General features: G+C 44.5%; 1 protein-coding gene across 1 annotated transcript; it reads right to left on the reverse strand.

Annotated features, from left to right (window-relative positions):
- Positions 1-6,839: 6,839 nt before the first annotated feature.
- On the reverse strand, positions 6,840-14,314 carry Krt2 (keratin 2, type II). Its single transcript, XM_013032462.1, has 9 exons — positions 13,691-14,314; positions 12,275-12,489; positions 11,612-11,672; positions 10,704-10,799; positions 9,984-10,148; positions 9,571-9,696; positions 8,753-8,973; positions 7,506-7,540; positions 6,840-7,402 (listed from the first exon to the last, which is right to left on the reverse strand). The coding sequence occupies exons 1-9, from the start codon at positions 14,312-14,314 to the stop codon at positions 6,840-6,842; spliced, it is 2,106 nt and encodes a 701-aa protein (XP_012887916.1).
- Between the last annotated feature and the right edge of the window lie 863 nt (positions 14,315-15,177).

Here is a 15,177-nt window from a genome sequence, read left to right on the forward strand (position 1 = left end):
AGGAGGCTGCAATGCTTGGTAAGAAATGTATGCATTATCCTGCCCATGTAATTGTAACCCCTCTGTACAGTATGTTCACAAATAAAATTAAATTAAATTTTAAAAAAATTTTAAAAAAGTTCATCTATAGAACAAATAAACAAAAACTTACATTTAATATTACAGGTGGTATAACAGAAGCATGCATGTTTCTCAGTAAGCCTGAGAGTAGCAAAGACTCCACTCATATATAATCTTTAAGAAGCTATAAAAAGAGTTGCCATTAAACAAAGAAGTTTACGTATATGATGCATCTTGATCAATGTCATCCCTTTCAACACATTCATCTATCTCTCCCAACCTACCTCTTCTCTTACTTTTCTTAATTTTGTATGATATGCATTGATTTTTTTACTGCATTCTTCCCAACTTGCTGTTTCCACTCAGCACTGTACCAGAAATCCTAATCATGGCAATAACAAAAAAAAGCAAAAGAAATAAGAGTGGTTTAGAAAAGAAAAATCAAAACTGTCTTGATTCATAGATGGCATGATTATATATGTATAAAATCCTAGGGAATCTAAAAAATTAAAGGAAAGTAGTAAGTGCATTCAGTATGTTCACAGGATCCATTTTTAAAATCCTAATACTATATACTAGCAACAAGTAACAAGTTTAAAATTTTAATGTCATTTACAATGACACAAAAACATAACATACCTAATAACTTTATCAGGATATATATGAGACCAGTACACCAACAAAGTATATAACATTGCGGAAAAGAATGAAAGAACTAAAGTCATAAAGAGAATAGTATGTTTATAGACTCAAAATGCTTAAAATATCAGATCTCCCCACACTGACCTATAAATGCAACATTATTTCAACCAAAATATATTGGTATTTCTTGATAGAAATTCACAACTGATAATAAAAATTTATATGAAAATTCAAAAAAACCTAAAAAATACCCAAAATAAATTTGGAAAAGAAAAAAATAGAAGGATTGTACTCCATCATTTCAAGATTATTCAAAGCACCATCTCAAATCAGTGTGATGGAAGTCTTAAAATATGCTCTTTGATCAATGAAACTATAAAGAATCCAAGAAAAGACCTAAACACATTTACTCATTTTATAGTTAACAAAATTGCAAGGAACTCAACAAATAAATAACAGTCTTTTAAACAATTAGATCAAGTTCATACCCATAATCCCAGCTTCTTGGTAGAAAGAGATAGGAGGATTGTGGTTTAAGGATAGACAGAGCGAAGTTTCCTCATCTCATCTCATAGAACAAGCTAGACATATTGTTCCGTGCTTGCAATTCTAACTACACCAGAGACAGAGGTAGGATGATTACAGAGGGTAGCCCAAGCAAAATCACAAGATTCTATCTGAAAAATAATTAAAGTACAAAGGGCTAGGGGCATGGTTCAAGTGGTAGAGTGCCTACCTAACCAATACAAGACCCTTAATTCAAAAACCTTTAACAACTGGTTACCCGCTTGGAGAATGAAATAAAATGTGACTCATCATATACAATAACTAATATTTGGAATCCTCAATCTAAGCAATGGAATTAAGAGACATTGAAAATAAAGATTTATGTTTTTGAGAAAATGTTTGTGACCAGTACGTAGGCAAGCTTTGTTAGGACACTGGAAGTCTAAACTATAAGGCAAAATTGATAAATTGGCATTCATCAACATCAAAAACTTCTGCTATTTATATTATTCAGAAAGTGGAGGGGAAAAGTCCATACGTGGAAAAATATTTTCAATGCATCTATCTGACAACTATTATCTAAATATATAAAGTACTCCTACAACTCAATAATTGAACATCAGGCCACCCATTAAAATTCTGTATAAGATTTGAATAGACTATTCCCCAAAGACATTGTCACACAAATACATTCGTGTGCTCACATCTATGCATACACACATATAAATGCATACATGTACCCATGCATACGCACAAAGGGTGACCATCACAGGTCACCAGGAAAATGCTATCGAAACCACAGTGAGAGGTGTGATTGCCATTGTATTTGCCCACAGAGGAATACAGTGATTACTCATAATGCCCAGCAGAACACCATTAGAGACAGCTGAGAGCCAAAGACTGCTGCTCCAGACAGCTGGCAATAGAGTAGGCTTGGAACTCCCCCAGTGAATCACAAAGCAAAGGCCTGGGTGTGGCAGAGGCGCCACTAAAGGCTGAGACTCTGAAAGCATGGGTATGTCTCCTCCCTCCCTGACAAGAGAATCCTATCACCTAAGGCCAGGGTGGTAATGAAGCTTTGAACCTGAGGATTATGAAGTGCTCACTGTTAACCGGGACCTGCCTCCTGGCTCCTCCTTACTGAAGGGGGACAGAGCCTTCCCACCCAGACATAAACGTTGTGATTTCTTGCACCAAACTAGATACATAGGTAGACAGATAGACAGATGGGTAGACCTAAGGTAGGTAGATAGTCATTTTATTTAGTATGTTGTCTTTGTTGCTGTTCTGTTGTTTTGATTTTTTTATTTGCTTTTATTTTATATAACTCATATAGGCCATTTACTTTTTAGGTTTTTTACTACTAAATATAAGTCATTTGCTCTCTCCCATTCACTGTCTAGTACTGTTTCTTCCCTACCCTCGTTTTCTCCAAGATCCATCATTCAGTGTTCAATTTTAAATCATATTTTTATCCCCTTTCTGTAGCCCTTCCCCATTTACACTTTCCTTCTAGCTATAAGTAGAACTATTTTCTTGTCCATATTTTCTTCTACCCCTGTTCCCCCATCTCTAATTATTCCTTGTTACTTACATTCCTAACTGGTAACTCAATTCCTGAACAACACTCTTTGGTCAGAGGGTTTTATTTTGTGTGTGTTGTCTTAGTTTTTGTTGTTGTTTTGCTTCTTACTTTGTATGTGCATATGTATTAAATTTTCTTCATTTTTCCTGCCCCTTCCCAGCCACAATATAATGTTTAGATTTTTTCTACTTACCTCACTTCACTTGGAATTAAACTCTCCTGTAAGACTTAGCTTCCACCCCTGCCTTCCCTGTATAACCAAAATCCCTACTATATTTTTTTCCAGTCCTGGGCCTTGAACTCTGTCTGAGTCTGGGTACTGTCCTTAAGCTCTTTTTGCTCAAAGCTAGAAGCATCACTTCCAGGTTTTTTTCTGTGATTAATTGAGTTTCATGGACTTTCCTACTGGCTTTGAAACGTGCTCCCCAGTTCTCTGCCTCCTGAGTAGCTTGAATTACATGCATGAGCCACCAGTGCCCAGTTCCTAGTATTGTTTATTAATGTCATCATACTAATGCCTTCCTGTTACTATCCTTGTTAATTAAGGTTTTCCTAGAGCATGAAGATTTTTTTGTCAGTTGTGGGGCTTGAACTCAGGGCCTAGACGCTATCCCTGAGCCTCTTTGGTGCTCAAGGCTAGCACTCTACCACTTGAGCCACAGCACCACTTCCAGTTTTTGAGTGGTTAATTGGAGATAAGAGTCTCTTATAGACTTTTCTGCCGGGGCTGGCTTAGAACCACAATCCTCAGATCTTAGCCTCCTGAGTGGCTAGGATTACAGGCATGAGCCACTGGCACCAGCACATCTTTACTTCTATATTCATTTAAAGACATCAGAGCAGCAAAGTAGTGGTGACTAGCTCCAAATATCCTGTAGCATCTCAGAATGTCAACCATTTATGTGTTTGTACATGTGTGTGCATACACACATACATACATGTGCCAGTACTGAAACTTGAACTCAGACTCTTGGCTTTTTCTTCTCAAGTCTAGTGCTCTATCACTAGAGCACACTTCCATTTCTGGACTTTTTTTTTAATGATTAAGTGGAGATAGAGTACCTTGGATTTGTTTGCCCCAACTAGCTGTGAATCATGATCCTTAGATCTCAGCCTCCTAAGTAGCTAGGATTACAGATGTGAGCCACTGGCAATCAGCCAGAATATCAGTCTTTAGTTCTATTCCCTATGGAAATGGAGCTTATTAAATTCATTTTGTTGGGCCCAAGCCCTGAAAAGTCAACCCTCAAATTTGTCGGAAGTAGAACAGAGGGCTCTGTGGAAGGGTGTAGCACCGTTGATAATTACTTGGAAAGGGAGCAGTGCTTCTGCAAGGCTAGTTTCCTCTCCCAATACCTCTGAGAGTCTCACACTTATCTATATCCCATTGCATCAAAGGTCAGGATTACTTTTGCCATTCCAGTATAGCATGAAAGCAGCTCGGGTCTGAGTGGATCTGGAGCCAGAGAGCCTGCATCAGCGGGTTGGAAGAGAAGAGCTGAGAACAGAGCAGAGATCAGACAGGCAGACCACTGACCGCTGCTCTGCCTCACCTCCTTCCCTGTCCATGTTATCAGAACGGCTCAGTGTTCCCAAGGTCTTTAATTACAGCAAGAATTGGGAGCTGGAGACCGGATTGGATCTCGATGCCCCCACACTGAACCTTACCTGTTTCTGGACCTCAATGGGACATTCAAATTCACTGGCTGCTAAAGCTGCCTTCCATTCACATATATCAGGGACCTATGTTCAAGGTTATGTTTACATTTATGTAATGGGTGCACCCTAAAACTGTGATTCTCCTTCCAAGCTTGTACTGTCCCCTCCACAGACCTTGCCCACTGGACCACTGAGGCCTGGGTCATGTGATACCTGTGGATGCTCCTCCTTCTGTGCAGTCACCTAACTGCTCACCTTTCAAGCCAGGGTCCTGGCTATTCTGGTCCAGGGAAGGTACCTACTCTCTGCAAATCCCCCTGCATCTCTCAATCACCTCATCCTATTCTGGGAACAAGAAGAGGGTCATGGACTCAACCAGGCCTCAGGTTGAGGTAGAGTCTTAGCGTGGGGCAAGTAGAGATTGTTTGCTGAGCTGTTTTAAGCCATGTCTGCTGTGTATGAATGCCACACAGATAAAGCTGATCTAACTCCCCTTTGGGCTACTCTAGCCAGGAAAATACCAACCCCACCTGCTCAACCATTCCTGAAAACATCTGCCAGGTGATAAGGTCTTTTTAGGTTTTACGTTTGCAGATTTATCTCCATGCCCACAGGAGGAGGCTACTCTGACTGGGACCCCCTCCCATGGAATTGGGGCAAAGAAGGGTGCTTTGTACGTCGTGTTGGGATGGCTTGGTGTGCAAACAGAAACCTGTGGTTGTGGATACCATGTCGAACGCTCCAGGCACTTTGAGCATCCTCTTCAGCCTTGCACAAACAGTGTCCAGGAGACATTGCCCATGGGGATGTAGGAAGCCAGAACCAATGTTAGGCTGAGAGACTTGGAAAGACAGAGCTGCAAAACCCTAGATGGCCACTGCAGGGGCAAGCTGGTTTGCCTTCAGCAAAGTGACCTCGGAGAAAGCACTTGTCAAAAAGGGGGAGGGCAGGCTGTGGGAGAAGGCCCCTCACCATCAGTATTTCTCCCTAAGGGAATTTTCTCACTGTTTAGTGCCCGGCCATACTATAGCCCCCAGTCTGCCAAGAACTTTCTGGAACCATCATGCCCAGCTAGCACTCTAGGCCCAGCCCCACCCCTTCCCTCGCAGAAGGAAACACTCAGATTCTCCAGCCATGATAGCTTAAATAAGATTAAGTAGATTTGCCAGAGAACCACGCAGACATCCAAGTACAGAAAACAAAGAAAGGTTTATTTCCAGGAAAGGGGTGCTGCCAAGACTCCTTCTCACAAGGCAGGAATGAGAAGAAGCACTGGCTATTATCTGGGGTGATCTATATAACCTAGGAGGCTTAGGAGAGCCTAGAAGAGGCTAGGAGGCAGAGTCCCTGGTGTGGGCCTATGGGCCAGGGGCTTCATCATGGCAGACTAGGATTTATGGCTGCTATCCAACTAGTAGATAAAGGGCATGCTGCTGCCCAGAACTGAAGGTCACTCTAAGGGGCTCTTGCTGGCTTCTATTGTGGTAGCTGCCCCAGAGAAGTGCCATCCCAAGGCAAAGGGGGTTGGAAGTTGATTATTTACCGCATTTACTACCTGGGCCTTGTGTTGCCTAGGAAAGGGGCATGCTAAGCTGTGGAGAAGGGAAGGAGTGGACTAATCTATAGGAAGGGACTCATTTCACTAACAAGCCACATCACCCTCAGGAGTCCCTCTTTGTTGAGTGCCCATACTGGGTATTGAACTCAGGGCCAGTGCACTGTCTCTTAGCTTTTTAGCTCAAGGCTGGCTTTCTACCACTTGAGCCACACCTCCACATCTGGCTTTTTGGTGGTTAATTTGAAATGAGAGTATCTTGAGCTTTTCTTCCTGGCCTGGTGGTACCCAGATCTCAGCCTCCTAAGTAGCTAGGATTATAGGTGTGAGCCAGCAGTACCGGGCTCAGAAACCGCTCCCTCACCATTCCCATACCTCCTTTTCCTATGGCCTGCACTTCCCCCAGCTACTGACATCAAACAGACAATACATGAAACCAGTTGCAAACAAAGTTTATTATGCAGACACCTAAACCACAGCACTCAGAAAGCAGAATCCACTGAGGCATTTATGTACACAGAAGCACAGGATCCCCTACAGTCCTTGGTAGAGCACCATTCTGGAGAAGGAGCACTAAAAGGATCAGGCAAAGAGGCACAGGAGATTGGAGGTGGCTAGAGACATACTGGGCAATGTAAATTCTTCCCCCAGAACACAGTGAGATATCACTGGCTCTAACTGTTTCAAAGAGGCAATCATTCAAAACCATGTGTGTAGGCACACTTCCTCCAAAACACTATTGGAGGTTTGAAATTTGACTTGTTATTGGTTAGAGGTACAGAAACAGGCTTCTGCATTCTGGAGTGGAAGAGTTAGAAAGAGACCCTATGTTTATCTAAAAGAAAAGGTCACGCCAGAGCCACAACCTTCCTCTGAGCCAGCTCCACTCTTTCCAGAGGTAGAAACTCCTCCTCTAGAGCCAGAACCTCCTCTGGAGCCTCCTCCAGAACCATAGCCTCCTCCAGAGCCAGAGCCTCCTCTGGAGCCTCCGCCAGAGCCGTAGCCTCCTCCAGAGCCAGAGCCTCCTCCAGAGCCAGAGCCTCCTCTGGAGCCTCCTCCAGAACCATAGCCTCCTCCAGAGCCAGAGCCTCCTATGGAGCCTCCTCCAGAGCCAGAGCCTCCTCTGGAGCCTCCTCCAGAACTGTAGCCGCCTCCAGAGCCAGAGCCTCCTCTGGAGCCTCCGCCAGAGCCGTAGCCTCCTCCAGAGCCACTGCCAGAGCCCCAGCTTCCTCCACCGCCACTTTGAGAGCCTGGTCCTCGGCCTCCAGAGCCATAACTGCTGCTTCCAGAGCTGACTCCTCCTCTTCCTCCACTGGGTCCTTTACCTCCAGAACTAGAGTCTCCAAAACCAGCCCTGGATGCCACACTTGAAGAAATGGTGCTGCTCGTCACAGCTGCAAGAGAGAGCGTGTTACCAGGCCATTGTGATCACTGAAGTGTCTATCCTCCTCTGCCCACACACTGCCCCACAGGACATGACCATACCCCATGACTTACACACAGTCACATCATTGCTGATTTCTCCAGACATCCTGTCAGGAAGAGAGAAACAAAGTTGTAGCTGAGCACTTGAAATTCTGCATGCATCTTGTTTTTACAACTTCTGCCTATAAATGTGCAGCTTAGCCACTAAAATCAGCCACTGGGTGCTTCTGGGTGACAGAGAGGGTGACAGACCTCACAATTCGGCATAGTCTGGTACCTCAATCCATCTCAAAAATCTTTTTCTTTGTTCTGATTAAAATGAACAAGTGCATTATTGAGCCAGAGTGACTGAAAAGCAGATCCATTGCTAACTGTGGAACCCATTTTGTATTTAAATCCATCTTAGGGCTGGAGACATGGCTCAAGTTGTGAGCACCTGCCTAGCAAACACTAGAGGCCCTGAGTACAAACTCCAGTACCACCACCATCAAAATTATTATTATTAATAATAATAATTTAATCCATCTCAAGGAAACTGTATAATACATGCAACGCCCAAAGTTTTGAAATGTCGCAGCACCAGGAACATGCCATACAGAAAAATCTGCAGCTCTTTGCAGCCTGCCTATTTCTCTCTCCCTCTTCAGAATCCACTGAAGCCTTTCCTACTTCCCCTTCTAAGCTGGGTCAAGGGCATTTTCTGTCAAAGACTGTTTTGCTGATAACCCAAGGTGACTTTTTCCCTACTAGTTACATCAGCTATGTTAGGTCACTAAGGACTGATGACAAAGGATTCAGATACTACCAAAAAAAAAAAGGTCTTCTTTTGAAGGTTAGCAACTAGCTCTGTTTGTTGTTTTGAAAAGCTTCACAGAACCAGGTCTGTCCTCTCTGGACAAGGCAGGCTGCATTACTCCTATTCTAGATCGTACTGTAGAGAGAGGAGAAGGCCTCCCATCCTGTAGACTTCGAGGCCAAGGTTTTGGCCTAAGACAATTCTGTTTCCACATTTACTGTCTCAATTTAACATATTATGATATGCTTTGCTATTCTTTCCATATTGATAAAAGTACAACTGGCTTTCCCCATGGGGCCCTCACAGGACAGTGACAGACAGGATCATCATCCTGTCTTGCATTCAAGGCTTTGTGCCCTGAAATTCTTTCTAAGAAGAATAGTTAATAGAAGTTCTCAGCCATCAACTTATAGACTGCCACCTTATTATCTGCTTTTTCCTGCCTTGACTCTATCTCTGGATCAAAGAGAAAAGCGGAGGAGGATGGCTCAAGGTACCCTTACTCCCTCCCTCTGTCCCTCACCTGCACTCCTCGCCCTCCAAGAGTTTGCGGTAGGTGGCAATCTCCACATCCAGAGCCAGCTTGGTGTTCATCAGCTCCTGATAGTCACGTAGCAGACAGGCCAGGTTCTCCCGGGCCTGTTGCAGGGCCTCCTCCAGGTCTAGGAGCTTGTTCTTGGCATCTTTAATGGCATGTTCTCCACGCTGCTCCGCATCTGCAATGGAGTCTTGTACATTCTTACACTATGAGAAACAAAGGGAAGGTTTCCATTGGCACAGAGTGGAGTGCCTGCCTGGCAAATGTCCAGTGGGAGGCCAGAAGCACTGGCATTGGAAGTATTGGGTCCAATACCCCTGGAGTTAATGGAGGTTGCAGACCAATGTGTTAAAGTTTGTTTCTGGAGCATCTTCCTCCTGCCTCCCTCTGTCACCTTATTGTCTGACTCAAATTTCCTTCCCACTCGTTGCCCCTCTGTGAAACTGAGGGACAACACACAAATAAGAAGTTACATCTGCAATCACCCCAACTTTTGCCATATTTTCTATTGCTCCCTCTACTCATGTAGACAATCAAAAGTTGATCACTATTCTTCCTATTCACTTATCCTTACTGTAGAATTTCTCTTAACCCACTCTAAAACCTGTTACAACCTGAATTTTCTATTTAGCTTAGAGCAGATTGTGATTGGAGTACATTGAGGAAAATTTCTCAGTGTCTTCCCATACACAGAGAGAGAGAGAGAGAGAGAGAGAGAGAGAGAGAGAGAGAGAGAGCAAGCCATACACAGATATCCCTACTCTCCTCTGAACCCCTCAGCCATCACACAGACCAGGCCTTACCTGCTTCTTTACGTGTGAGATCTCCCCTTGTAGTCTCTGGATCATGCGGTTCAGCTCACTGATCTGCATCTTGATATCCTTCAGGCTGTCTCCGTGTTTCACAGCAGTGATCTGGAGCTCCTCATACTGTTTTAAGAAAGCGGGAAGAGTTCATGGGGAAATCCATCCTGGAGAAGATTTAGATTTGAGCTAAAGAAGGGTTGGTAGCTTGTCTAGGGATGGTCAACACAGCTAAAGATGGTAGCTGTGTTCATAGGATTTGGGAGACCACTCCACACTCACTCTGGAGAATGATACCCAACTCCCATTCGGCAATCACATAGTCACCTTCCTCTATACATCCTGGCTTGAGGTGAAGCCCAGCTTGCTGTAAGGAACTGTATATGCTATTCCTCTATAGCTCTAATACTTGCCTTGCTATGGTACAGTGCCTCGGCCTCCACCTTGCTCTTCTGGGCAATTTCCTCATACTGGCTCTGAACTTCAGAAATGATGCTGTCCAGGTCCAGGTCACGATTGTTGTCCATGGAGAGGATGACGTTGGTCTCGGTGACATTCTGCTGTAGCTGGGCTATTTCCTACAACGTAAAAGGTAGTCTGACCATGTCTTCCTGTACACATTCATGAGCAGTGAGGAGGTCTCCTCTCTTACACTTAGCGTGGAAAATGGCAGAGCCATCATTCCTGGGGAGGGGGTATCTACATTTCTGAGACACCCCTACATTTCTGAGTTCACAGCCTCTACTACTTTCCCCAGGGAGTGCCCCTAAAAAGAAGCTGGTCCAGGGAAAATACTTTTTTCTTTACTTCTTATGAGGGAGGTAGGAGAATGAGTACATTTTGACCTCTGACGTATATTGGGCAACTGAATGGGCACAAGGCAAATCCTTTCCTAAGGTAGGCTGGACTTTCAGGGGATGGAGGGGGAAGGGAGTCTCGATTCCTGTGATATCAGAGGAGGAAATTCCTCTCTCATCATCTAACGAGAAGCCCCCTAGGGAGCAGGAGCATGGGACCAGTTGAAGTAAGCCAGTCCGTAATTCCAGCCTTGTTGTCTTTCAACAGCTAGCTAAAATTTTTCCTGTTGTGGGAAGAAGAGGAGATTAGAGTCAGTCCCAAACAAGCATCCTTACGGCATCATAGAGAGCTCTCAGGAATTGAATCTCTTGCTGTAGAATGTCCGCTTTTGTCTGCAGTTCTGTTTTGCCTGTGAAGCAGCTGTCTACATCCTGAAAGGAAGTCAGAGTCTTTTAGTGAAACACACATGCACACACACACACACACACACATTTTTCATGTACGTGTCCCAGCTTGTCTCTGTTGCTCTCCTCCACCTAGTGTGGGTTAGTGGCTTCCTCAATACCCCAGGCACCTCCAGATAAGTCCCTTGTCAATGGGAGCTGATTGAGCAGGCACTCTACCAGGCACCCATGGGGATGGGAACTTCATATCCGTACTCATACGCCTTCATGACCATATGAGTTTGCAAGGAGCCAAGTTTCACCAAACTCTCTCTCCCCTAATTGAGACACAATGGGTTCTCATGATGGGATACCATGGCCTCTGTGGCTTCCACAGCCTCCAAACTTCTTGTCCTGTTTCTCCATATTACCTCCCTTACGTTTCCTTGGATTGTACACCAAGACCCCTGTAAGAACCTGAAATTTCACTCCTTTTAGCCTCCTAACTCAGCCTTTAATCACACAACCCAACTGTAAGCAGATGTTCTGAAACCAGTTCCGTTCCTCTCCAGCTCCTTAAAAGAACTAAATGATTTCTGTCTTTGCACTCTTCATGATTTATATAATGAATTTTAAGTGGAGTATTAATGAGGAGCAAAATATGCAGAATATCATGAAAACTTGAACTATAGAGATCCTTTTGTTCCTAAGTCAATACCATGGACATGCTCACCTCTTTATCTGATTGCTACTGCATGCCCTGGTTTTTAGCCTGTATGTTTCGACACAGGCAAGGATGTGAAGTGCCCTACTTCACATACTTCACATACTTGCCCCAACCATACCATTCACTCACTCACCTTTTTAAGTGTCACAAATTCATTCTCAGCAGTTGTGCGCTTGTTGATTTCATCTTCATACCTGGTGGTACAAAATGATACTGTGCTTAAATTAGCTCTACTTTATTGTGCTTTCCCTTTTTCTACTGGATTCACCCAAATCATCTATGAATATTAAATGCTCTTTACATGTATAAATTGAAACTTAATCTCTCATATGAGAATGGATTTCTATAGATCCACTCTCAAACAGAAAAAAGATGATGTCTGAACAAGTTACCAGTGGCTCACATCTGTAATGCTGGCTATTCAGGAAGCTGAAAAACTGAAGATCATGGTTCAAAGCCAACCTGAGTAGAAAAATCTGTGAGATTCTTATCTCCAATTAAACACTCAAAAATCCAGAAATGGAGCTGTAGTCCAAGTGGTAGAATGCCAGCCTTGATCAAAAAAGTTTAAGGACAGTGCCCAGACCTTTGAGTTCAAGGCCCTTTGAGTTCAAGACCCATCACCAATATACTCTGTCTCTGTCTCTGTCTCTATCTCTGTCTCTCTCTGTCTCTCTCTCTCTGTTTCTCTCTCAGATTCTAATGTTCTCAACAAAGATATGTCCCTCTCCTTCATCACCACAAATTGAGCTCTGCTCAATATGTATCTGTACTTAGTATTTCCATGGCCACCTACCTCTTCTTATAATCCTCCACAAGATCCTGCATGTTGTTCAGCTCCAAATCTTGTGAATTACTTTCTGCAGAGAGCTCATCCACCCGCTTCTTGAGCATGCCAATGTAGGCTTGGAAGATGGGTTCCAGGTTGGTAGAACGGGAGCCTACATCCAGCTGCTGAAGCAGTTCCCATTTAGTCTGTAGCACCTGGTTCTGCTGCTCTAGGAAGCGCACCTGCCATGGCCAGAGGAAGAAAAGCATATAAGATCTGGATTGCCCTCTAGGCCAGCAAGCCAAACTCATCCCAGAAAGCAATGGTGTTGCTCCTGGAAAGTAAGGAAGTAGAAAGACTTCATACCAGCTGGAAAGTGCTCACTGGGCAGAGCTCCTGAACTCTTTTTCCAAACACTTGGAAAGTTCTACTGACTCCTAATGCTGCTTCTGGTCATCTCCATGCACAGAACTCTCCTTCCTACTTCATGCCCACTGCATGTTTTGCAGCCACTTCTGAGACTCCAGGCCATTTCTCTTCTGCATCCTAATTGCCCTCCCTGCCAAGGTTCCATAAATCCTGAAGATGTCAAGCATCTGCTGGCACTTCAACTTAGTGAGCTGAGAATGCGAGACCTGGAGGGCAAGACTCCTCAGACTTTTTTTTTAATCCTTATTAATTCCTGCCTAAGGAACCAAGACAGGTTTGTCTGCCTTGAAACAGAAGAAAACCCAAAAACACCCCAAAGTAACGCAAATAAAGACTTCATGGGTATGAAACTGCTTCTCTTGTACGCTGGAATTTCATTCATCACTAAGCAACTATTTCAAGTTTTGCTTCTCAGAACTTATTTCAAGTTTTGCTTCTCAGAACTTAATAAGAGAATCACAACCTAGCTAGTCAGGAGGCTAAGACTGGAGGATCAAAGCTTGAAGCAAGCCCAGGCAGGAAAGACCCTGGAACTCTTGTGTCCAATAAACCACCAAAAAGCTGGAAGTGGAGCTGTGATACAAGTGGTAGAATGCCATCCTTAAGTGAAAAAGCCAAGGGACAGTACCCAGACCCTGGGTTCAAAACCCAGTATGGGCACCAAAAAAAAATCTACCTGAGAAGAGACTAGAAAGAGAATCACATCTCTTTCTTTCAAAACCTACTGTCACTCAGTTTGACCTGCTTGCTATTCCTTGCCTCTATCCATTTTGTCTATGATTATCAGAAGTCTCCACAAACATTATTTATTTGGACTGAAATCTAAAATGCAACTGCTAACCACGGGCCGTGGTGGAAGGCATGCCTGCAAAGCTATCAGCCCTTCCGTATGGAGTATGAATCCAGTTACGACGGCCACACACCAGTGGCTCCTAGAAGTGACAGATCTCTGATCATTTCCTTGTCCACCAGCACTGAAAATGCAGCTCCTGGAAGTGGCCTTTCCTCACTCACCTTATCAATGAAAGTGGCAAATTTGTTATTGAGTGTTTTGATCTGCTCCCGCTCCTGTGACTTCACATTCTGGATCTCTGGGTCAACTTTCACGTTGAGAGGCTGCAGAAGGCTCTGATTGACAGAGACTTCATGGATGCCTCCACCAGGAAGTCCTCCAGGACCAAAGCCACCAGGTCCCCCAAAACCTCCACCTCCAAAGCGGCCTCCACCAAAACCGCCTCCACCGAAGCCACCACCTCCACCAAAGCTGCCTCCTCCGAAGCCACTGCCGCCTCCTCCGAAGCCACTGCCGCCTCCAAAGCCACTGCTGCCTCCAAAGCCACCGCCGCCTCCAAAGCCACCTCCTCGGCCACCAAATCCACCACCGGAGCCAAAGCTTCCACCGCCTCCAGCCACAGACATGGAGATTCTCTTGGACCCTCCAAGGCCAACAAGACTCTGACTGCTAGAGCAGCCTCCACCTCCACCCCCTCCACCATGACGGCTCAAGCAGGAGAAGCTGGAGGTTGTTTTCCGGCTGCCTCCAGAGATCACAGCAGAGCCACTGCTGAAGCCCCTAAATCCTCCTCCGCCGCCTCCACCTCCTCCTCTTCGAGATCTGCATGAAATCTGACAACTCATGATGCCTTTTCCCAGCGAGTAAAGTCAAAGGTTCCTGAGACGAGAAGAGTCTGGAGACTGAACTGCGCTGTTCGGAGTCTATCAGGGTCCCCTTTTATACCTGCCAACTAGGTGTTGGTGAGCATGGGTGTGGGCTCACTTATGCATGGGTTTGGTCTGCCTGGAAGCTATTCCTGGTGAGTGATTATCAAGCTAATAGCCATTAAAAAAAATCAGCTTCATTCCAGAACTTGCTTTGGTTGCGAACTTCTGTTTATCTATACATCTGTCACGTAATTTGATTTTTGTAAAATCATCAGAAGAAGAGATTAGGATTTAGGTTTCTCAACCTGAAAATGAAGAGCCTTTCCATAGAACGCTACTCCCTACTCTGGACCCATCTTCGGGTAGTTGGCTACTTCCCAGGCCCACACAGGCTCACCACACAGTTCTCCATCCAGCCTTATGGCTCTCTGTACTTGCTTATGGTCTAGGAAGAGCATCAGTCAGCATCAGTTGAGTTGGGGAGGTGGGGAATTCTGTGCAGAGCATGATTGTGAGGTATCCAAATCAGCATCCTCTTACAGAGAGGTTTACCTAGGACACTGCAAGAGAATAGTTATTTGCCAAGCTATCATGGATCTTTCAAGCCTACTGTGCCAGAAATGCATAATGTGCTGGGTACAGGAGTTATTTTCTCTCATAACCAGGGGCTTAAATAACCAATGCTTTCTACATGAAATATGTGGAGGACAAGGGGTATAAGGAAAGATTCTCTGTTCCCGGGACTGTATGACTCACAGGCCAAAATGAAAGGTTACAAAGGTTTTACACAACTTTAAGATCCAAGTGTAGATTGACTCAGTTGTTCAATAACCACGCTG

This window comes from Dipodomys ordii, unplaced genomic scaffold (assembly GCF_000151885.1).
Source record: "Dipodomys ordii isolate 6190 unplaced genomic scaffold, Dord_2.0 Scaffold155, whole genome shotgun sequence".
Taxonomy (NCBI): domain Eukaryota; kingdom Metazoa; phylum Chordata; class Mammalia; order Rodentia; family Heteromyidae; genus Dipodomys; species Dipodomys ordii.